A 24992-nucleotide genomic window follows, 5' to 3' on the forward strand; every position below is an offset into this window, starting at 1 on the left:
ATTCATCCATCTTTTCAAGATTCTGGCACACTCCAGATTGCTGGTAGTTAACTCATTACTCAATCTTGTTTCATTGCAAGGCATCCATCACCTTTCCTTGTTATTCTTCTTGCTTGTTGAATTGTCTTAGGACCACAGTGCTTGGAAGTCAGTCCCTCTCATAACATCTTCTTGCTGGAAGGATCCCACTGAATTTCTTATCTGATTTCTGACCTACTGGTAGCAATACAACCTTTCTGGTCTACTGCTCAAAGAGACACATCCCAGGATTTGTAAAACCTTATGGATGGACTAGTTCTCTGCCCTTCCTTAAGACAATTTCTGTCCTGAAGCTTAATCACCCCAAGAAGATGATACTCCCAACTCCTGCAAGTGAGAATTCCTGGATGAAGCCTTGGGAACTTTAAGAAATCATAGACTGTTGTTTCTTCTATTTAGGACTTTAAAAAATTTTTTAATGAAATTCATAGAATATTCAGATATCACAGCAGCCTTCATAATGGAATTGACCAAAGATATTTTTGGAACCTACCAGTCTGAACAGAGCATTCTAGGTTCTTTCTACTTTGATCACAGGGCTACTTGGATTGCTTTTGGGCAAAGAATCATTACGAAGACTCATGCCCAACTCCAGAGCCTGGGCTTTTTTTCTTCCAAAGTTTGGGAGAATGTATAAGGGCTCTGGCTATACTCAGGACTTAGCCTCCTTTCATAACCTTGGCCTTATGTGCCTATCTAGGGAAACACTTGATCCTACAAAAGTGAAAATGATCATTTATGCATTCCTTTCCCCTCTCCCTTTTCTGGAGATGACTGTTTTCCCCTTTCCTCCCAACTTGCCTTGATACCTCTTCACTCCTATCTGCCTGCAGGTGAGGCCTTCCACTCCTCTGAACATCACCGGCACTCAGACCTCACCGCCCCCCCCAACAGTCCCACTGGCCATCCCCCACCACCAGCATCACTGATCCCTGCTCACCCAGGACCCTTTGGATCTCCACCCCATGTCCACTTAACCCCTACAACCCAGGCAGCACCTTTCCCCACACCTGTCCCTAACAATCATGCTCCAGTGCCCAAGACACCTTCTGAGTCACCTACTGCTGCCACTGCTGCCCCACACAGCCCAGCACCATGTAAGAGCCCTCACCTACCCTCTGCCAACATGCCGCTTCTGAAGATGCCTCCTCCACTCTCAGGGTGCAATCACCCCTGCAACGGGCACTGCACTGGGTCTCTGGTCCCTCAAGCTGCCTCACATCAGCTTCCCAGCACTAACAGGTCAGTGGGCAGAAGCACTGAAGGACTTGCAATAGATGGGACTATGAAGGTCAAGAAAAGTGGAAACAATTCAAAAGATGTTTGGGAGGAAAATGAAGGGTGGGATTCCCTGCAGTAACCAAGAACTAGAAAATCAGAGGTGACCAATATAAATTTCTGAGATATAGTTGAGATCCTCAGTACCATCCTTTCCCCCAAATTAAAAGCTTTTAGTTGTGTCCTAATCCTTCTCTTGTGGCATGGGTTAAATAAAGTTCAAGTTGGTCACTTTTGATATACAAATGCCTGTTTATTGGGGCCCAATTTTCAGCATAAGCCTCAGCCCTTAGCCCTGGGCTTGGTGTGAGATAATAGTTGTGAAGTGCTGTAAAGCATAATGCTTAGCACAGAGTGAGCCCTGTATCAGTGTTAGGTATAAATATAGCTGTTATCATATGAGTATTTAATGTTACTTGAGAAATGAGTGCCACAATAAACTTTTTTTTTCTCTCTTTCTAAGTTTGAATCCTATATGGCCTTTTCTGGTTAGTTTTGTCTGTCCTGACATCCTGAATGTGTCACTAGTGCCTAGGAAAATCTGGAGAAGCTGCTTCATCTCACTCAGGCTGAGGGATGGACTCTTTTGAATTTTGATAACTACAAGCAGTATAGACTACCAAACTTAGGATGTCAGGGATGTGAGATGGTGAAACATGAACTAATGTGTTGTCCTTGGATATGGCAGGAAAATACTTCTGGCTCCCTTGCCATGGCTTCTGCTAACACATTCTCACTAATTGTCCTTCTTCTGTCAGCAGAGACCCTGGGTGCAAGGGACACAAGTTTACAAATGGTACTGGCTGCCACCCACCACAGTCTTGTGAAGCAGATGAGGGACTGGGAGAGGATGAGGACAGCAGCTCAGAACGAAGCTCCTGCACCTCATCCTCCACTAATCAGAAAGATGGGAAGTTCTGTGATTGCTGCTACTGCGAGTTCTTTGGACACAATGCGGTGAGTGAATTCTCAGAAAATAACAGGAGACAGGGAAAGGGAGCAGTTTAGTTAGCTGGGTCCTGGGTAGTCAATCAGTTTTCTTTAACACTGTCTTCACCTGAGCTGCACTACCCTGTAGTATCATGTACTACCAGAGGACTCTGAATTGTCTGGCCCAGGGCTGAGGGGAGAAGCTGCATCTCTGAGTTAAGGCAGGATTAGTGCCACTTGGCCCTTGCTTCTAGTGCTGGAAAGAAGAATGTTCTTATGTCTCACTACACAGCCTGCATTGGGGGCTGGAAAGGTGTGGGCTTCCCAAGCTCGGAGTCTAACATCAGGACGCCCCTCTTCCAGCCCCCCGCTGCCCCGACAAGTCGCAACTACGCTGAAATCCGAGAGAAGCTGCGCTCACGACTGACAAAGAGGAAAGAAGAGCTGCCCCAGAAAATAGGCCTGGCAGGGAATGGCCCAGGTGAACCAGCTGTGGACCATCGAGATGTGGATGAGCTTTTGGACTACATCAACAGTACTGAACCCAAACCTCTCAACAGTGCCAAGGCAGCCAAGCGAGCCCGTCACAAACTGAAAAAGAAGGTGGGTCTGAGGATTAGCTTCTCCTACCCCCTCACTTCTGAGAAATACTCCTGCCCTATTCTTCCCATCCCTTCAAACACTTTTTATGGATTACCTCAGCCTGGGGTGGACTCTTGAAATGGCTTCCTGGCCTGGGTGGCTTCAACTTATTTCAATTCACTTTTAATTTAAAGCATTTATTAATACCACTTTGTACACTGCCATGTGATTAATATCAGAGTCAGGAAGGTAGATATATAGAGACTCTTCTCTCAAGGTGCTAAGTCTTTGGAATAAAGGGAGTTCAATTACACAACTAATAGTGATATAAAGGAGAAGTGGATAACGACTAAAGGAGAAGTTCCCACAAAGTTCTAGGATGAACATGAGGAGAGAGAGATCCTTTTTCCCTGCGTTTAGGGTTGGGGTATCATCATGGTAAACTTGTGGATGAGATAGCACCTGAGTTGTGTCTTGGTGTTGGGTTGGAAAGGAATTTATTACAGTATGGTAGTGTGTGATATTGTGAGCAAGACTTGGAGATTGATAGTGGTAGGACAAGAATGAGGAAGCAGGGGAAAGGTCTGTGGGCAAGTGTGACCAAAAGAAAGGGAAGTAATAAGATGTTGATGAAGGAGGTTTGGATACAAGGAAAGGAGATTGGGCCATTTCTTTTAGGGTATAAGGCAATCCTGAGGAAATGCTAGAGAAAAGAAGGGAGAGCACATTGGTCTCCTCCCCAATCCTGGCCTGGGAAGCCAAGGACATTAGTGCTATAAGATCCTAATAGTATTCAGTAGTTTGTCCCTAACCTTACATTACCACTCATGATTATGGTCTCAATGTCACAATTCCAGAATTAGTTAGGATATGTTTCTAGAGCAGCAGAAATGATTGTTTTTCTCTAGCCTAGTGTATTACTAGAGTATTTCATGAAGCTCCCTCCCCCCCAAAAAGAGAGGAAAATAATATTATCATTTCTTCTTGAGGTGTGCTCTCTCAGGGTTTAGGAGGATAACTAATATCTGCTTCTAGGATGTATTCCCTGTTTCCTCTCTAGCAGCTTGCACTTATGTGGCACAGAGGGGCTCATCTAGTTGGAGAGGTTTTTATTTCTGTTGCCTTTGAGCGGGGGCTCATTGGTAGGATTCCCAAGCAGCTCTCTGGTGATCTCTTTGGGTTGACTCACAATTCAGGTGACTTAACCATTGACATTAAAAACTAACACATTTAATAATATGCATGACTTTTATTATCCTGCATTAAAATTAGGCATAGATGGCAAACAGTTTGGGTAAATGGACACAATTCATATTACTTTCATTTTTAAAAAATCATTTTTATTATTACTTTAACCCTTTGATCAAAGTCTTCCAATGCCTAACCCTAGTGTGGAAGTGAACCTAGATAGAAGTGACATCTAGAAGGCTGTGCTAGGGCAAGCAGGCCCTTGAACATTTGGAGCTTGACAATATCTTTTAAGAGATTGGGGACTATAGTAGCAGGCTGGTCCTATTTTCTATCTGAAGAAACAGAAGTAATTGAGTGTCTTTCTCCATTCTGGAAATAGAGTGTGTCTACTGTCTCAGGACAAGTCTGGCTAAGTGTGGAGAAGCTCCTCATCATGAGGTGGGCCAGAGATGGTGATTTTTTTTTCCCTTGTATCCACAGTAAGTCATGAAGACAGTCTGTCTGCAAAGGCATACATGGAATTTGGTGTATACATTAATAGAGAGACTATCTATGCCTACAAAAGCATGGATTCTTAAAATAAAAATAGGAGCTTAGCCAAAAATACCCATTGTAGACAGAGAAGCACAGGGCATGCATGCCAAGGGGGGAAGAGAAGTAGTGCAGAAAGAAATCTAGGTTGACTGAATAATAGAATGGTGCCTGGTTGTGGTTGTGGAGAGCCTTGAATTTCTCTTGAAGAGCAGAGGAATTTCAACTTAAATCAGTCGGTAATAGTAAGACCCTTTATCCAAAGGTCAAAAAAGACAGTCCCTGTTTTCAGAGAGCTCATAGTCATAATGGGAGAAACAACATTTAAATTTATGTACAAACTACATGCATACATGCTTGAAGGAAGCTAGAGAGGCTAGGAAATGGAGATGATGACGTGAGAGAATTTTTTAAATGTTCACTTGGGAGATGGAGCATCCTGAGAGAACAGCAAGTAGAAGCTGGTGTCACTAGGTTGCATAGCACCAAGAAGTAAGGTATAGGGAATCTGGAAAGGTAGGAATGAACTAGGTTATGAACAGGCTTTGATTGAATGCCAAGCAAAAGATTTTATTTGATCCTGGAAGTAAGAAGGAACCATTGGTGTTTATTGAATAAGGGACAGTGAACTTTGTGAAGGACAGATAGGCCCTGGGAAGAGACCTGAATCAGGGAGACCAACGAGACATATAAGTATCATTTTTTAAATATTGCTATTAACGTATTGTATACCCTTTTAAAGTATACTTTCCACTGAAGATTTGATTCCTGCCAAAAGAACAATTTATAAGTGTAGCCAAAATAATGAGAATTTAATCCAGGTCAAAACTTCACATGAAATGTCTTTGGGTTGAAAGAGGCAGGAGTGGGTGGGATTGGTGGTCACCAGCTGGGAATATTTGAGGAACACTGCTTTAGGGATCCAACTTGCAATGAGTGTCTTATTTTAACAATACAAAGATACCTGACTTGTACATTCTTCACTGATAGAGAATACCAGCCTGCCACACCTTAGTGGGTGGTCTTGGATAGGCTGAAAACGTTTTATCACCTTCTATCCAACATTTTGTGGCTTTATGTGTGTGTGTGTGTATATATATATATATTTCTCATAATTTTCCGTTTTTATAGCATTGCATTTTATCTCTTCTTGGAAAGAACCTAGTTAGGAATGTTGCAGCTTACTATTTCAGCACAGGTTCTCCAAGGTGCCCTGGAAGAATGGGCTTTGCTCTTTTCTGCATTTGCTTCTTCAGTCAGTCTAAATAGTGATGTCTCATTGGAGTCATTTGGGAACTCATGCTCCTCCTCTCCTTCATGTAAAATGTCACTTTTCATGAAACTTTATATGAGCTTCTCCTAGTCTAGTTCAGACTGGTTCATGCATCTTAAATTCTTATTAGGCACAATGTTGTGTGCATTATACTCAGTGCTAGAGAGATACAAAATTTAGATAAAGCATAGGACAGTTCCTATCCTTATTGTAAAGGATAATTTAGTGTTGTGACCTAAACTATGTTAATTATTTGGTCGTAATGGATATCCCAAATATGAAAGAAATATAACCAAGTCAGCTGGAAATTTATGGTGATTTAATTTGTATAGTGGAAAAGAAAGAAGGAAAAGGGTGTAGGATTTCTCCCACCTGGCTAGTGCCAGGAGGAAGACCAGAGGCTCTAGGAAGATAAGGTTTTGAAGATTAAGGAGGAAAGAATCAATCTGAACTCCAAAGGGCCCAGCCAAGAGGCCTGAACCTGAATCAGTTCAAGGGCAAACTCACCAACAAACCCAGACAATAGCTGCCACCATGCCAAGATGTTGGAAGCCAGAGTCGCCTCTCCAGGGAAAGAGAGAGAGCAAGTGACGTGCCTTATATAGACAGTTTTACATCACTTTCCTGCATCTCATCTGTACCAATGATAGCTTAGCTTGACTTAGGACAGCCCAGGGTTCTGTCCGCTTTTTCTGCACATGTCGCTTTTTCTGTACATGTCGAAGGCCATTTCCTCAGATAATTAAATCTTTGAGTATGGTGCAGGCATTCCTGACCTTGTTAAACTAAGGAGGATAGAGAAATGTATAGTTCCCAAGACTTGATTCTATTAAACCAAGTATCTCCATTGTTACTAATCAGGAAATAGTGAAATCATATCTTCTAAAGTACGGCCTGGGTAGGGTGGAGTAGTTTTAAAATTTACATTATGGAGTTTATGATTGGGTTCTATGTCAGGTGTAGAGACAACTGTCATTGCATTAGGAAGTTGCATATGGTGCTTTGTCTAATCTGAGCAGCAGAATGCTGTACCAATTGAAGGTTAGAATAAGGGGAGGATTTCTAAAGAAGGTGACATTTGAGTTGATTTTTGAAGGATGAATAACAGGAAAAAAGGGAAGAGATATTCCAGACAGAGGGAACAGCTTTAGTGAAATCATAGTGGCAGAAAAACATAAGGAATGAATAGTAATCAAAGGATCCCTGTGAGGACTGAAGATTTTTGAGTAGAGAAATGTATTAATTAAATTCATGTAGAAGGAAGATTATTCAGATAATATCATGAAGGATGGGTTGGAGGAGTAAAAGAAGAGATGAGAAGACCTGTTAGAAAACTATTTCATTATCAAGCAAATAGTTTTTAAGAGCTTGAATGAGATCAGCAGGAAGAGAGAAAAGAAAACATGTTAGAAGTATCATAAAAGTAGAATCTGCAGGACTTGGTAACTGGAGATGGGGGGGCAAGAATCAATGATAATTCCATGTTATAAACATGGGTGACAGAGTAAATGGTGGTATAAGTAATAGGAAAAAAACAGCATCAGAAGCTTCAGAGAAGATGGAGGGTGAGAGCTGAACTAAGGCCATCAGAATGGGTTACTATAAAGTCAGTGGTAATCTCAGAAGGAACAATTATGACAGAAATGAAGATGGCTGCTACATTAAAAAAGTTTGAGCAGACCCTTCCTAGCTGTGTGACCCTGGGCAAATCACTTAACCCCCATTGCCTAACCCTTACCACTCTTTTGCCTTGGAATCAATACCCAGTATTGATTCTAAGACAGAAGGTAAGGGTTTTTAACAATAATAAAAAAAAAAAGTTGAGGAGAGTAAGGAAGTAGAGATTTAGGATGTAAATAGCTTTTTCAATAAGTTTGTCCAGGGAGGAGAGAGATATAGGACAGAAAAACTTAAGAGTGGAGAAGATTGGATCTCATTTGTGTGAGATGTGATGGAACCAGTGGACAATGCAGTCACAGTCCTCCCTCTGAGTAACGAAGGGCTTCTGTGAGATTATCCTTTCTTATAATCTCTCAAAATTGAGGTTTCCACTACATACCCAGTGCCAATTTGTCTTAGATCTGGCTTCTTTGCGTTTTCCTTCACATTCTGATCCCCCAGAGCAAATATCCATAAAGAACCTAAATCATAGATTTTTAGATTGTAACATGAGCCTGGAAGGAACTTTAGAGATAATCTAGTCTAGTTTGCTCATTTTAGAGAGGATAGATTCCAAGCTGGAAGGAACCTTGAAGCTTATCTAGTCAAACCCCTCCTTTTACAGACAAGGAAGTCATGGTCTTGGAAGACTTTGACTTGTTCAAGGTCACAAAATGAGATTGAGCGGTAACTTGAGTCTCAGCTGAAGTCCCTTGACTTCCAGGATTTCCACTCTGCCACACTGGCTCCCCAGAAGAGAATAGCACCATTCATTTGTTCATTCAACAAACATTTATTTTGTATTTGCCTTGTACTCTTTTAGGTGGTAGGTCCTAAATGCCCTGCTAGGATACAGTACCCTAGAGAGGCATGGGCAAAATGCTATGGGGCTGGGGAGAAGTGGGGAGGATTCTCTTGAGGCTGGGGGTCTCAGGGTCTTGTTCATGAAGGAAGCTGGCATTTGAGTTAAATTTCCATAGGGAAGTATCCAGTGACAGCTTGCTTTAGATATGGTTTTACTGAGCCTTGATTAATTATTAAACTATTAATAGTCTGAGGTCTGTGATCCTACCTCTCTATCTTGTTTACCACCCAGGGCTGTAATGAGTTAATGGATTCTAAAAGGATTTGTAAACTGTAAGCCCCTGTAGCTAGATTAAGAGGTGGCTGTGAAGGCTGGATGTATTGGGTTTGTTTTTCTTTTAAACCCTTACCTTCCATCTTGGAATCAATACTGTGTATTGGTTCCAAGACAGAAGAGTGGTAAGGGCTAGGCAATGGGGGCCAAATGACTTGCCCAGGGTCACACAGCTGGGAAGTGTCTGAGGCCAGATGTGAACCAGGACCTCCCATTTTCAGGCCTGGCTCTCAAACCACTGAGCCACCCCCAGCTACCCCCTTTATGTGCTGTTCTAAGGGCAAGTGAACTCCCTTATGCTGAGAAATGGCCCACTGGAGATTTTACCTAATTCACATGCATTGGTGGGCCAAAAATTAAAGACAGTCTTGCATAGTAGATAGAGAGCTGGCCTCAGCATATAGACTTGAGTTTGAGGCCCATCTCTGATACCTCCTGGCTTGTGACCTGGGAAAAACCATTTAACTGCCCAGTGCCCCAGGCAGCTCTAGGAGCTGCAGCAAAGACACTAATGCACCTGGTAGCGGAATGCCCTCACAGGGTGCCCCTTATCCAGGTAAAATCACAGTCAGAGAAAAAAAACCCCTAATAACATTGAAATGTTATTTTAATTAAGTTAAAATTAACAAAGTTATTTATTTAATAAAAATGAAGATTAATTGATAACTAAAATTAAAAATGGTATTTTACAGTAGTTACAGTAAACTCTGTACACCTGACTCAGTCAACTACTGCCATTGTGTAACTGACCGCCACCAGGGGGCATATGCTAGTATTCCCCAGTATCAGTTAGTAATTGTTATTGAAGCTACATGTAAAGCATGATTGGATTAATTTTGGGCATTATACACACACAAGGATTTTGGATCATTGACAAATCTTGGATAACCTTGACTTAGATTTCCCTCATCATGCCAGGCTAGTTTTCTTTGCAAAGTTATTAATCTTGGTGCTGTTGATGAAATAATAATGGAGAGAAGAGACAGTGGTGTGGTCTTTGCTTTCTATGATAGGAGGGATAAGTAACTTCATTGTGATGTAACTTTTAGCCCTAAGAAGTCTGTAAAGTAGTTTAGAAGTCTTATTTTAATATTCCCTTATGCACTTATTTAGTATGCTTTAAAAATGCTTTCCTATAAATGAATTCACTTAAAGTCTTAGCATTAGGAGTGAGCAGTTGACTGTTCTGGAAGGTGTGGCAGGGTCACAGTCAGTTCAATGCTTATTACCTCAGTCACAGACTAACTACATAGAGTCTTTGGGAAAAGGCCAGCTTCAATGTAAAAGGGAGGAGCACCATGGGAGTTAAGAGATCTAGACCTGGAAGGGACCTCATGGGAAACTTAGTCTTACTCTACTAGTTTCCATAGGAGGGAAGTGAGGCCTAAGAAAGTTGTGACTTTTCTGAGGTCACATAAGTAGTAAGTGGAAGAGATTTGGGATTTGTACCCAGGTCCTCAGACCCCAATCATTGTTCTTTCCTCTTATTATGCTGGGTCCGAGATCCTGGATTTGAATCCCAAATGTTAAAAATTCTTTTTTTTTTTAACCCTCACTTTCTGACTTAGTGACAACTCTAAGACAGAAGGGCAAGAGCTAGGCAAACAGGGTTAAGTGATTGACTCGAGGTCACACAGCTAGGTAGTATCTGAGGCCAGATTTGATGTAGGATCTCCCATCTCCAGGCCTGGTTCTCAATCCATGAAGCCACCTAGTTGCCCTGATTCTTTTGCTTTCTACTTATGTCATCTTAAGGAAATCATTTAACTTTGTGAGCTTTAGTTTTCACTTATGTAAAATTGGAGGATAGGAATGTATGATCTCCTTCTGGCTTCCAATTCTATGACCTCTAATCCAGCATCATCTTCATAGCAGAAATTCTCTCTACTTTTAATACCTACCCTCTGTTTTAATATCCACAGTGTCTGAAAATTCACTATAACCCTATGAAGCTGGCAGGACAATTATTATTTCCATTTTAGAAATTGGAAACCAAGACCTATTTAGCTAAGATTCCTTAATATTCCTCTCTGCAATATTAGATAAAATATTACTCAATATTTCTCCCTGTAGCATTGGATTATAACAATAAGGATACCTATCTTTGAAAGCACTTCTGGAACTAAAGCAGCTTTACATCTTTTATATAATTTTATCTTCACAGTAGCTTAGAGTCAAAGAATCTCTTTCATTCAGTTAAATCATTCAATAAGCATTTAAGTCAGGGGCAGCTGGGTGGCTTAGTGGATTGAGAGCCAGGCCTAGAGATGGGAGGTCCTGGATTCAAATCTGGCCTCAGCCACTTCCCAGCTGTGTGACCCTGGGCAAGTCACTTAATTCCCATTGCCTAGCCCTTACTGCTCTTCTGCTTTGGAGCCAATACACAGTATTGACTCCAAGATGGAAGGTAAGGGTTTAAAAAAAAAAAGCTAAAGCAAAAACATATATGATTAAAAGAAATAAGGAAGGTAATTAATTATATTTTGATAAAAGTAAGTATAGACAATGAGGTAATATCAGTACTTAACATATATATGCACCAATATTGATTCCAAGATGGAAGGTAAGGGCTTAAAAAAAAACAAACGAACATTTAAGTTCCTCTTATATGCCAGTTATTGTTCTGAGGGCCAAGAATACAAAGAAAGGCATACCTCCCCTGAACAAAAAAAATTTCCTGCTCTAAAGGAGCTCCTAGGCTAATAAAATATAAGCCATTTCCTCACCTCAGATCTATGAAGTAGATAGTGCAGATTTGATTTTCCTCCTTTCACAGATAAGAATATAGCCTGAGAGAAAGGACATGAATTTGCCCAAGGAGATACAGCTAGAAACTGGAAGAGCTGGGATTCTATCCAAGACCAGGCCTCTTTGCCTCTTGTATCAGGAGGGTCTCCTTCATGGTTCTCATCTCAACCATGATCAGTTTCTGTTTTATATCTGACTTCCTGATACCATTTGGGGTTTTCTTGGCAGATGAGTGGTTTGCCATTTCTTTGTCCAGTTCATTTTACAGATAAGGAAATGGAGGCAAACAGGGTTAAGTGACTTGCCGGGGTCATACATCTAGTGTCAAAGGTCGGATTTGAACTCAGATCTTCCTGACTGCAGGTCTAGCACTGTATCCACTGTACCACCTAGAAAAATTTTTTAGTAAAGTTTACACCTAGTTGGGGTGATGCTGAAATGATTAGAGGGCTTGTGTAGAGGGAATTTCATCCCCTCCCCTTCCTGGATTGCTGATCCCATTTTTACATGCCAGCAATTCATCCATGAATGTAAATAAAAGGGAGTGGGTGGAACCCAGAGGGGTCTTTTGAGACTCACTACTTCCTTGGGCAGGCAGGTGAGGGTCTGATGGGAGGATCCTGCAGGATCAGCTACACATGGTCAGACTTAGAGCAAGGAAGAGACTTTAAATCTATGCTTATCTACCTTTTCTATTTCAAGTGATTATTAATAAACTTTATGAAAAATAAGAACTTGAAGATATTAATTTAAATATAACAGACTAATAGTTGGAATGGCCCTGTTTCTTCCCATTGGGGAGATAAAAACATATGCAAAAAAGGAGTTGCATATACTAATCTGGAGACTAGCTGACCAATTCCTGTGCATTTGTCTCAGGGATCTCATTTGCATCTCTATCTTCATGGCCCTTAGTTCACTCTCTTTTTCTTTCACATTCACTCTGTGAGTGCATAGGTCCTCTGGGCTTCTCTTTTACTTTTCAATATCATTTATTCCAGAAAACATTTCCCAGAATGTTGAAATGGATTTCTGGAGCCTTCTAGTTCAACTCATTCCCAAGGAAGAGTCCCTATTACAGCTTACCTAACAAGTGGTTATCCAGCTTCTGCTTGAAGACATCTAATAAGAAGGAAGCTACTACTTCCCATGGCAGCTCATTCCACTTTGGGACAGCTCTAATTGTTTGGAAGTTTTTCAAGCCCTAACTAATCCTCCATTGCTCCTTGTTTTAACCCTAGGAACCAAACAAAACAAGTCTAAACTTTCTTCCACCTGATTCCTTCAAATATTTGAAGTTAGTTGTCATGTTTTCCTTGAATCCACAGGCTTAAATATCCCCAGTTCCTTCAACCTTTTGTTGTGACATGGATTTTTCTAATCTTGTTGCCTTCCTCTGGATGTTCCCCAGCTTTGTGATGTCTTCTTTAAACTATAGCACTAGAAATGCAGTAATCCTGATGTCCACCAGGACAGAGTTAGCAGAGGGCCAATCACCTCCTTATTTCTAGATGCTGTGTCTCTCAATGCAGATTACATTGGTTGTTTTGACTTCCATCCCCTACGGCTGACTCACTGAACTTGCAGGCAACTAAAATCCCCAATATTTTTCACATAAACCTTTGTTTATGTCTACTCCATTTTAAACAAAACATGAGCAAAACTTAAGTCTCAGGAAAATCACCACATTTGGTACCAAGTTCATTATACTCCTTCTTCCTGAGATGGTCTCCCAATGTTGTTTCAGAAGGAGATGGTTAGTCATTGATAATGCAAAATAGTCTCATGTGTCATATTTTTTTTTATTTAAATGCTCTCTGGCAGACCTAATGTTCATATAGCTACAGATTGTCTAATTTTTCCCAGCCCATAGGGCCAAGCCTTTGTTGGACAATGGAAACCCTTCCCATGGCACATGGAGTTCTAGAGTGTAAAATCTTTGCACCTGACAGTTTCCCTCAATCTGGAAAAGAAAACTCATTTTGTGTTGTTATCAGAATGTGGATATGCTCCCATCATCTTATTCTTATCTGTCAGGGTCTCAGTTCCTTCCATTTAATACTATTTGTTCTTCCTTATATTCTAGGGGCTTGAGAACAGGGAGTATCCTGCAGTGCCAGCTGCCTATTAAGGTCACAATCATAGTGACAATCCAATATCACAGTTTTATGTATGTATACATAAATGTCAGTGTCGCTAGCATCTTTTAAGCACTATATAACTACCTTTTCTCACATTTTGATTGTATTCCATATATTTCCAGATCTTGTGATATGCATTGTTTTCTTTCTCTTTTTTTAATGGGAGTGGGAAGTTTTATTACAAAGTCTCCTAAGAGTATAAGGGAATTCAGACTGGTAAAAAGCATTAATTGATGATGGTCTATGAAAAATAATTTAACAGCTCTGTGTGCCAGGCTATATTGGCTAGTTAGGCTGGTAGTTCAAAGTCTTGCAAAGCAAATTCCCTCAAAAAAATTAAAAAGACAACAAACCAATATGACTTTTAATATAGTAAGTGATGTGTCATGCTGTATCCACTCATTTTGCTTATTTCAATGTGAAAATTTTTATAGTTTTTCCAATGACATACAATAACAACTTTTAACATTTGGATTTTTAAAATTTTGAATTCTAAACTCTCCAGCTCTTTCCCACTCCTTGAGAAGGCAAGCAATTTGATATAGATTATACATGGATCTACATTATTTTCAAAAATTATTCTTATGTTCTGTGTTCTTATTTCTATTTTCTCAAAGATAGTATTGCATATCATTCTTCAAATTGTTAGAAGATACAAGTTAGTATTGAATCAACTCCTAGTAAGCTGTTAGAAAATTAAACTCGCCTACCTGGCTCCTACCTGCCCTTCTTGGCTCATTGGGTATTACTCTCTGTGCTAGATTCCAGCCAGAGTACTGGCTGCTCTCCATACACATGATACTACAAACTCATTATGTGTCATATGTCCAGGCCTCTGCACAGGCCTGGATCCAGGCATTCTCCTTCACTTCTGCCTCTTAGAATCCTTGGCTTCCTTCAATGCTCAGTTCAAGTGCCAAGCCTATCTTGGTCCCTGCTAGCACCCTCTCCCTCCTAGAAATTAGTTTGTGTGTACTTTTTTGTCTTATTTTTAAATGTACAAATGTACACATTGTATCCCTTCATTAAGCTTCTGGAGGGCAGGGAAAATGTCCTAATATTTTGTCTTTGTATCCCCAGTGACTGGTATGGTGCCTAACATTATATATATATATATTTTTTTACTTTTTTTCCCTCTTACTTGTAGAAATAATTTTTGACAATTGTTATCTAACCTTTTTTTTATTTTATTTTTTTATCAATACTAAGAATTGGTTCCAAGGCAAAAGAGCTCTCAATTCAGTTAATCATCTAGCTGACCCTCTATATAATTCAGATTCTTTTCTTCACCCTCCTTCCTGAGATGGTACATAGTCTAATATTGATTATACCTGTGCTTTCATGCAATACATTTAATATGCTTTTTAAAAAAATCCTTAGGGGGACAGCTCCGTGGCTCAGTGGATTGAGAGTCAGGCCTAGAGCCTGGAGGTCCTAGGTTCAAATCTGGCCTCAGATACTCAGACCAGCTGGGTGACCCTGGGCAAGTCATTTAACCCCCTTTGCCTCGCCTTTACTGCTCTTCTGCTTAAGAACCAATACACAGTATCAATTTCAAGGCAGAAGAGGACTAAGCATTGGGGATTAAGTGACTTGCCCAGGGTCACACAGATCTGAGCCTAAGACCTTCCATCTTCAGGCCTGGTGGCTCTCTATCTACTGAGCTACCTAGCTGTCTCATTTAATATGCTATTTCCATGTCATTGCTACTAGAATACGCTCCCCAGCTAATTCTGCTTTTGTATTTGCAGGAGAAAGAGAAAGCTCAGCTAGAAGCTGAGGGCTCTAAGCGTACTGATCGCAGCTCCATGGCTGGTCAGGGTGCAGAACCAACAGGGGAGAAGCTCTTGGAGTGGCCCCAGCTTGAACTTGAGCGCGTTAACAGCTTCTTGACCAGTCGATTGCAGGAGATCAAGAATACCATCAAGGAGTCCATCCGAGCCAGCTTCAGTGTTTATGACCTTAATCTGGATGTGAATGACTTTCCTAAAAAGGCAGCCATGCTGGAGCAGAGGGACCTGCTTTCCCGCCTCAATGGTTCATCTGACCTGCAGGAAATTGGCCTAGATCTCTCACCTTTGACTTTGGGTTCCTCCCAAAACCACACACTACACTCCCCCAGTGAGCTGGACCCAGTCCAAGATGAGAGAATTTCTCTTCCTCCACCCCCTGCCGCTGAGAATGGGCTACTTAAAAGGCTTAGTGCTGTACCCAACCTCTCCCGGATGATCTGGGTTCAGTCCCCTAAAGTTGCTGACTCAGCCCCTGAAGGGCTGGGCCAAGACTTGAAGGATGCAGTCTCCATCAATGGACCTGAGCTCCCTGAGCCCCCACCTGGAGGAGGGGGCAGGCAGAAGAAGAATAAGAGGCAGAGCAGTCAAGCCAAGAAAAATGAGATATGCACAGCACCTGGGCATCAGGCTAAACTGGACAGTCCCCCCACCAAGGGACAGGCTTCAGGAGCCAGGCAACCATCCAAGGGCCAAGATCCCCCAGAAGGGCCTCGTGGGAGCCGCTCTGGTCAGAACTGGGCTTGGAGTGCCAAGGCCGAAAAAGGAAGCTTGTGGAGAAGCCGGAAGAACGAGGCCAAGGCAGACCGGCTGGAGCAGGAATCCTTGCAGCTACCGAGCCCAGGGTATGGGCCATTTGGGAGCCCAGCTGGGCTGGGAGCCTCACCACAGACCAAGGGAAAGCACAGGAAGAACCGGAACAAGATGGAGAAATCTACCACTTCTCTGGGTGAGTGAAAAAAGAGCCAGATGATGTTCTTTATTTTTTTCAACATGTGTCATTTTAGGACAAGTATGTTCTGCCTTTCGATTTCAGTTTGGATGAATTTGGGGACTTGTCAAAATATGAAGCTAAACACCTGCTTGAGCAATGCTCCCTCCTTCCCTTCATGCTTAGAAGGCTACCTGTTGACCATGGACTGGTTCTGTTTGTCATAAGAAAACCATCTCTCTTGGACTTTGTATTTGTCCATGAGGCAGAGATGATAGATTACAAGTCCTTGTTGGGGAGTGGTTGGGGAATCATAGGCTGGAAGAAATAGCTATTTCTGGGAGAGCTATACTTTGGGACCAGGGAACTAGATGGTGGTGCTGAGTGGCTTTGGGTATGTGTTGCTAGATGATGTGTTCCTGCCCAAGGATGTGGACGGAGTAGAGATGGATGAGACGGACCGGGAGGTGGAATACTTCAAGAGGTAGGTGGGAAAAGGGGATGAAGTCCATGGGGATATCCTGGATCTGAGGGTTTATTGCTGCTTTCTCCATTTAAAATTTATGCCCAACACCTTTGTCCCTCTGAGAAACTCTGATCAATCAGCTGCCTCTCGCTTTTTGGACCCCAGGGCACTACTAAGATTTAGAACTTCTTGACAGAGAAATCTGATGAGAACATTTCCTTTGCTTTGTAGTTTGTGCAGATATGTTCAGTTTGTATGTGTTCACCATTGGATGACAGCGAGATGAAAGTTTAGGGAGAGACCTCCTATCCCATCTTGTGCTAAAATAAAAATGGCTTGAGTAGCCTTCATTTTTTGGCCCCCACCCTCTTCTCTGTAGTCATGTAGTATTAGTTAAGTTGGTTCCAATGCTTAATAAGCTTGTTACCAGGGTATATGTCAGAGAAAATAGTGGGATTGGATTGGGTATCTAACAGGATCCAAGCATTAATAAATTTCCTGGTTTGTCCCTTTAAACCCTTAGATATTTATAGCTTCTCACTGAGTGGTCACATTATATATGCCAGTCATAAGTGGCTTTCACTGACTAGGGTCTTACTCTTATCTGGTCCAATATCTAGGAACATGTTGGCTAGGTTGGTGGGCCCTGGACTAGGTTGTGCCTACTCTGTAATAGATCAGGGAGCCCTGTTTTATCTGAGATTTGGAGGGTTTATTTCTAGCCTTCCTCAAATCTCCTGTCCCACCTCTTGTACTTCCCCTAGATCTCACCTTTCTGGTGTCTAGAGCTGAATGAGTGCTCAAGATTTGGATTTAGGATACACCTTAGAACATCTAGCCCAACATTGTCCACAGCAATGAGTGATAGACCAGGCATTTGATACTAGGTCTTCTGACTCCATGGCAGCTAGGTGATGCAATGGACCTGAAATAAGGAAAATTCATCTTCCTGAGTTCAAATATGGCCTAAGACACTTACCATGTATGTGACCCTGGGCAAGTCACTTAGCTTTGCCTCAGTCTCCTCATCTGTAAAATGAGCTAGAGAAGGAAATGGCAAAACATTTCAGTATCTTTGCCAAGAAAACCCCAAATGGGACCAGGAAGAGACTGAAATGACTGAACAACAAAAACTGACACTATATTTGGTACTCTTTACAGTACATCACATTATCTAACTTACAAGAGAAATGCAGGGAAAGTGGTTCTGATGGTTGGGGTGGAGTGACAGGCATATTAAACTATTATCTGATTAGTTTGGTTTTCATCATGGTTGTGGAGAAGCCATAGCATGGCATGATGGGAGGAACATAAAGGATCGTCTGATTTTGTCTCTTCTACCAGGTTCTGCCTGGATTCTGCAAAGCAGACGCGTCAAAAAGTGGCTGTGAACTGGACCAACTTCACCCTCAAGAAAATCACTTCCAGCGCAGCTCAGTGAGGTGTGATGGGGGCAGGGCATTGTATGCCTCTGGGTGTGCCACATGGGGCCAGGGGGAGGAGAGGGAGGGCTTCTCCTCCCCGTTTACCCACTCCTCTTCCCTTGACATTCTGCCTCACTGTGTCCTCTCTCCAGGATGGCCCTGACTATGGGAAGCCTCATATGCACACTTTTGGACTGGAAAGTTTGGCATCCAGTGTAGCATTCCTGCCTCCTCTCCCTTTCCTACTCCCCATTGTGGCATTGTTTCCCCTCTGCACATCAGGACCCTTCCCATCATTTTGTGAACCTGAAGGCACAGGTATTCTTCCTGCCCTTCCTTTCTTCTTTTGACTCCGAGCCCCACTTACTCTGGATCTGTCTTTAGTGGTCAGGTGGGCAAGGAGTTAGGAGGAAAGGAGATCATGTCCTGTGCTCTATTAGCCCAAGGTGTCTTGGCTTCTAAAGGACTCCTTTAATGGGATGTCTGAGGTCTTCCCTCTCCCAGCTGCCAAGGCCCCAAAGTTTAGACTCTGGTGGGTCCAGGTCCCTTTTGTCTTTTTCATATCTCATTTTTGATAAGATGGGGGAGAATATTGACAGACCCAAGAGTTGGGGACCTTGGTCACGTCCTTTCTCTGTATCATACTCACATTGACCCTCCCACTGGGTGTGTAGAAGGGCCATGCTGGACCCAATAAAAAAACTTTTTAATTTTTTTATTTTATTTAAAAAAGGATATAATTTTTGTTGTTTCTTATTGTTTTTTCCATGCCTTCCCTCCTACCTGGTCACTTTGTTCTCCTTTGCTCCAGTTTCCCTTTTCCAAGGGTTCTGGAGATGCATGGGAAAACTAGTCACTGGTCTTCCCATACCTCCCTCCCACTATATGACCTTTTCCAGCACAAACTGGTAGAGAATGAAGGCCCAGCTCCCCTCTGGAATCTGGATCCCTTGCTTCTCTTCTGCTGACAGAATTTGTAGGGAGTATGGAACCCCTTGGTGTTTAGTGTTCACTTCATATTCAGCTTGGACTCCAGGGGAAGGGCCTTCCTTGGATTTTCTCCCATAAACAGAGCACACCAGATGCAAAGTAATAGGATACCTTAAGCAGAGCCAGCTTCTCTCTTCCACCCCAAGCCCAAGGAGTGTCTGGGTGGGGTAGAGACATAAGATTTAGAGCAGGAAGGAACCTTAGACTCTAGTTGAGCCCTCCTCATTTTATAGCCAAAGATTGGGGAAGGAACTTCTCCAAGGTAAAACCAGGTAGTAAATCAGAACTAGAGTATAAACTCTTTGTTATAGCAAGGAAGAGGGGCATTAAAGAGAAAGGTGGGTTCTTGGGATGTGAGGAGAGTTTTGTAGGGCACAGGGAGATGTCAACAGGATGGTTGAAAGCTGTCTGGAAATGGGGAGCCGCTATAGGAAGAAACTGTCTTGGCCCCCAGATAGGCAGCCTTCTGGAAGCACCACACCCATCCTACATTGTTGTGGACTGAGAGAATCTCCCTCCCAGGCATGTCCTTCAGCTCTCTGGCCTCCATGTTCAGCTGTCTGTCTGAGAGGTCAGATTGTTGCATTAAAGGCTGTAGCAGCTGTGTCATTCAGGGCCTAGGGAAACTGACTGGAAAGGTCAGAAGGTTGGGATTCTATATCTTGAGGGGGAACTCCTGGGACAATGGTCTTCTTGTGAAACGTGGCACAGGGTCCAACCTGCTATGTGCCTTGTCTTCCCACCTTTGTTGTGTCCTCTGCAGTGGGGAGTGGAGGGGAGGGGGAATGGGAGTCAGGGCTGCACAGCTGCATTCAGCAATGGGAGCTGGACCAGGACCCTGAAAGACTAGCAGCTCTGGCATGCTGTCCTCAGGAATGGAGAGGGAACCTGCTCTCTCCTGTCCACAAAAGCCCTCCTCTTCTCTCCTCCAGTGAGGTTGGGAACCCTCCCAAGTACTAGCTATAGGCAGTCATTTTCATTCTGGGATAAGTAGTTCCAGGGATCTCCCTCACTGCTCCTCCCCTTCTCTCCCCCTTCCCTTTAGGAGTGCCCTCTGAACCTCCCACCTTCCTCTGAATGCAGAGAACACTTTCCATCCCTTGAACACAATCATAAGATCCAGAGCTGAAATGGCCTCTATAGGTCATCTTCTAGTCTACCCCCTACAGTTCTCTTCACGTATTTTACAGTAGCTGCTCAAGGTTAAAATTGGTAAGTGGTACAGCCAGGATTAGAACCTCCCAGGTTCCAACTATAGACCCCAGGTCTAGTTCCCTTTTCACTACCCCAACCTAAGCCAGCTACTTTGGGCCTCTGACTTGACTTCCTGAACACAGAAGTGAATAAACTTTGAGAGATTCCCTAAAAGCTGAACATTGACTTGCCAGATACCCCTTTTTTTAAAAAAATCCCTTTGTAGTATGTTTTCAGTCCACTAACTAACTCCAACCCCTGAACCTTGTTCCAGATTCTCTCCCTGGGATGAACCCTGGAATTTCCTAACTTCACCATCGGTGGAGGGAGGAGCCTTTACAGAATGCAGCAAGCATGTTGGGTATCATTTTAGAAGGTTGTTGTTCCCTTGGTCATTTTCCCATTTGGGGGACCTAGACTGTCCACAGCCTCCTAAGCATCCCTCTGGGCAATCAAGATTACCTGCTTTGTGCTTGAGTTGACTCAAGGTGTGGAAGGTTATGGGGAATTTAGTTTCCACAGGCAGAACAAATACACTGAAGCTATGGGGAGAGCCTTTCCTCAAAAGAGACATGTACTTGCTGATGAGACACAGTGCTTTATGAAATTCTCCACTTTTACAAACTGTTCCTTCCCTTCTGGCCCCTCTGCCTCACGTTCCCTTCCAGGAGGGTATCAGGTAGGCAGGATTAAGGAACAGAGAGGAGCAGAAAGACCACAGGCTCAGAATTATTGCTTTGACTTTTCTCCTGGTTTCCTTCTAACTCTACTCATATGCTTATGGGAGCTGCTACCATATGCCCTATTTTCCCCTGTGCTCTTTCTCTAACCTTTTCTCTTGGATCTGTGGAGACAACATTCCCAAACCAACCTTTATGGGACAAGTTGGTTGGTTACCTTGTTGAGATGAGTGGCCTAATACTGGATGGCAAGGGGAGTCTCCACTCCTTCCCTTTTCTTTTCTCTTTCCCCTTCCCCTCTGGCTTAAGTATGGAGAGCTGAGCAGCCAGGTTTGTTACTACCAAGTGCTTACACTTGTCTGGAAATGTCTGGGGCTGGGAAGAGGAGCAGGGGTCAAGGTAACAGAGAGCTGAGACACAGTAGAGAACAGAAAAATCTCAGGGCCTTGAAGACCCATAGCCAGAGGCTATCTACCTGCTGGTGCTGGCTGCCTCAGAGGAAGAATTCACAGGCCCCTTCTTCCCTCTGAGAAGATAGGAGCCCAGCATCCCACATGAGGTGTTGGTTCTGCAACAGCCAGGGGGAGCCAAGGTGATGGCAGGTGTCATAGCACAAACTCTTGCCCTAAGGAGGACCAGCTCTGGGGCAAAAATGATCTTCTATGCTCGTCCCAAGAAGTGGTTCCACTTTCCTTGAGACCTAGAACACCTTTTGAATGTACCCACTGTACTCTGTCCTGTTCCTCTCTTCCCAGACATGTGTTCTCCTTCCTGTGACTGGGGAAATGGGCATGGGGATTGAAGGCAATCCAGATATGCCGATAAATGTTTTGTATTTCCTTTTGTAACTTAAGGAGTGGCAATGGCAAGCAGGCCTGCTCCTGTTACCATGGGGATCACAGGGGTGGGGGTGGGGGTTGAGGTAGTAAAGGGGTTGGAACCATTCCTGATATGTTAAAAGCCTAAACTATGGAACAGGAAAAGAAGCTGGTTGTGTTATCACCCTCTTTTTTCCCCAGCCCCTGCCTGGTCCACACTGAACTATTCTCCAGGATGGTCGTAGCTCTTGGGTATTGGCTGAATATCTGGAGAGAAAGTACTTCCCCTCCCCCCCTCCTGCCCTCCTGGTGGCTGACATTCATACCTGGCCACTTGCCACTTGACCACCTAAGAACCCCTACCCCTGGATGAACCAAAACCTGGATTGACACTGAGCTGTGATGGAAACAAACTCTGGATCTTCGAAAAGCTGATTTCTGGTGCTAGCCAGCCTCCACTCTTGAAGCCCGGACTGGGACGGGCTGCTCCCCCCAGGGCACTGTGGGGCAGAGGAGCTGGTAGAATTGCCTGCCCAGCGCCTCTTTCTGTGTTTGGGTTTGTTTTTTTTTTTTTAATTCTTTACTTTTGATACTGTGAAGATCTTTCATGCTGAAAGATTAAATGACATTTGGACACAGGCAGTGTGCACAGTGATTTGTTCAACTTACTTAAGGTCAAACCAGGCCAAGGTTTTCTGCAGGCACAGGCCTGAGTGGCCTTCATGGGGCAGAGGGGGCAGCAGGAGTCATCATCCATCCTCCCTGTGCTAGGGGTAAGGGTGGGGACCACTGGACGTTCATAACTTCATCTCCATTGGCTACTTTTGTTTCTTTATCACCTCCCTTGGTGTCCACACTCCAACTGTCTCTTAGCATTCTCTAAATGAAAGGGATTGCTGAACTCATGATATATAAGACATATGGCATCACCATGGGATGAGAGCTATTAAGAAGCTGGGCTGTAGGGGGTGGGGGTGGGAAGCAGCTCAGAAACATTAAAAACACACATGATTTCCCTAACCAAAATCTATCCTTCTCTCCTGAATTCTGGGTCCAATTCAACATTTATCTACTTCCATTCATTCAACAATTATTCTTAAAATATCTACTCTGTGAAATGCACATTAAAAAAAAATGTCCCTGCACACCAAGGAGTGTAAATTCTGCCAGGAGGATACAATGTTTATTTAGATAATTGCATACAAGATGTTTTGAGGAGGGAAGGAGTACTGACCACATAAATTAGCTCAACAGACAGGTCCAGATGGATGTCATTCTGGGTAACAGCCATTTTTTTTAAAGTTAATTTTTTTTTTTTAGTGTAGCTAGTTAAGCCAGTTTCCTCTCTCTGGATTTTGAGGATCCTTTGCTGGGGCTGACTATGATAAGTATATTTGTGAATAAAATCATTTAGAGAACCTTGTCCACCATCAATAGAGAATTCTTTCTGTATTCTGCAGAACCTTCTTTATGAAGTTGTCAAATAGCTTAAGTGAGCATATATCTGCTTTTTGCCTCAATTGATATTAACACTCAGTGGGTCACTGAACAAGCTATGTAGTTTTAAATAATTTTAAGATGTATGGGATATACTTTTTTTTTTTAACCCTTAACTTCTCTATTAGAATTGATGCCAGGTATCAGTTCTAAGGTAGAAGAGGAGTAAGTGCTAGGCAATTGAGGTTAAAGGACTTGCCCAGGATCATGCAGCTAGGAAGTGTGAGGCCAGATTCAAACCCAGGACGTCTCATCTTCAGGCCTGGCTCTCTATTTACTGAATCACCAAGCTGCTCTTTGGGATATACTTTGACGAGAACCTTAAGACTGCATTATTTCCCAAGTTTAATGTTTGTTTTTCCTTAAGTCTGATTTTCCCCCCCACCTCTTAGTTTGTGTGACTATAAAGGTATATGAAATTCTATGAAAGTCTGATTGTTCCATTTACATTTTTTAAATCTAGAATACTCTAAAAGGATGCATAGGCTTTTCATAAAAATTTGCATAGAGATGAGGAAATGAGTATATGGTTGGTAGCTGCCAATCTTAGTTACCTTTATATGGAAGAAGCACTATCTATAGTATTTTCTTTTTGAATTTCCAGAAGAGACCAGGTACACAAGATCCAAAAGTAACTGAATATGACAACAGTGTCCAATGAAATCAACGACTCTATCAATTCTAGGGTAATGACTCAATAATCACTAAAAATTGGTTGGAAAATAAAAAAGTGTTGGCAGAAAGTAGGTATAAACTAACATTTGACAACAACACATCCTACAATAAACTCCAAATGGATAGGTAACCTTGACATAAAAGATCAACCAAAGCATGGGTGGAAACAGCTTTCAAAATTATGGATAGGGAAAGAGTTCTTTACCAAACAAGGGAAAGGACAATTTTTATCATTTAAAGTTGAAACAAAGTCAACTCAAATGGGAGGGAAACAGCCCAGGAAAATCTTTGCAAAAAACTTTGCTAATGAGGTTCTGATATCCAAGATAATACAAATATGCAAGTACAAGAACATTGTCCAGAGGACAAATGGTCAAAGGATATGATTCTGCAGTTCTCAAAAGAGGGAAATTAAGCTTTTTGTATGAAAAGTTGTCCCAAATCAGTGATAATAAGAGAAATCAAATTAAATCAACTGTGGTGGTTCTGCTTAACACCCAGCAGATTGGCAAAGATCACAAAAAGGGAAAATGATGGTTGTTGGAGGTGCTGTGGGAGGACACATAGTGTGCTGTTGAAACTGCAAAGTGGCCCAGCCATCTGTAAATTCCCTAAATTGTACAGATTTTTTGACCTAGAGATACCAGTATTAGACATCACAAAGAGACAAAGAAAAAGGAAAGAACCAATATGTACAAAAATATAGCAGCCCTTTTTTTGTGACAAAAAATACTCAGCTATTGTAGAGTAGCTGAAGAAATTATGGTATATTAATGCAATGAAATTTGCACCATAATGATTATATTATTGTAAAAGAAAAGGAATGAAAAACTTATGATGTAGAATGATTATAATCAATCTAGGAAACCAATTATGCTTTCCACATCTTGGGGAAGAGGTGATGGACAGGCAAAGAATTCATATGTTGCCAATGTGTGCATTTAGTATAGTTATTTGTTACAAGGGAGGACTTGGCAAGTGGATGGATTTAAGTGGTTGTGAGGATTAGTAATTTGT

General features: G+C 42.4%; 2 protein-coding genes across 6 annotated transcripts in view; one reads left to right on the forward strand and one right to left on the reverse strand.

Moving 5' to 3' along the window:
- The window catches only part of FAM193B (family with sequence similarity 193 member B), a 40190-nt gene extending 17748 nt beyond the window's left edge, over positions 1 to 22442 (forward strand). Inside the window, exons 4-10 of one of the 5 annotated variants that reach the window (XR_001628069.2) lie at positions 873 to 1281; positions 2076 to 2274; positions 2611 to 2850; positions 15262 to 16249; positions 16640 to 16715; positions 18042 to 18439; positions 22005 to 22442. Coding sequence is in view for 4 of the 5 variants with exons in the window: in XM_016430494.2 (XP_016285980.2) it covers positions 873 to 1281; positions 2076 to 2274; positions 2611 to 2850; positions 15262 to 16249; positions 16640 to 16715; positions 18042 to 18138 (2009 nt within the window). In the remaining variant the exon portion in view is untranslated. Of the gene's footprint in view, positions 1 to 872; positions 1282 to 2075; positions 2275 to 2610; positions 2851 to 15261; positions 16250 to 16639; positions 16716 to 18041 lie in introns of all 5 variants that reach the window. The other 4 variants (XM_016430494.2, XM_016430497.2, XM_016430501.2 and 1 more) reach the window with 4 other exon arrangements.
- Positions 1 to 24992, reverse strand: part of LOC100031900 (lateral signaling target protein 2 homolog) — a 134589-nt gene that overhangs the window by 91866 nt on the left and 17731 nt on the right. The gene's annotated exons all lie outside the window — the stretch shown is intronic.

Source organism: Monodelphis domestica, chromosome 1 (genome assembly GCF_027887165.1).
Source record: "Monodelphis domestica isolate mMonDom1 chromosome 1, mMonDom1.pri, whole genome shotgun sequence".
Classification (NCBI taxonomy): domain Eukaryota; kingdom Metazoa; phylum Chordata; class Mammalia; order Didelphimorphia; family Didelphidae; genus Monodelphis; species Monodelphis domestica.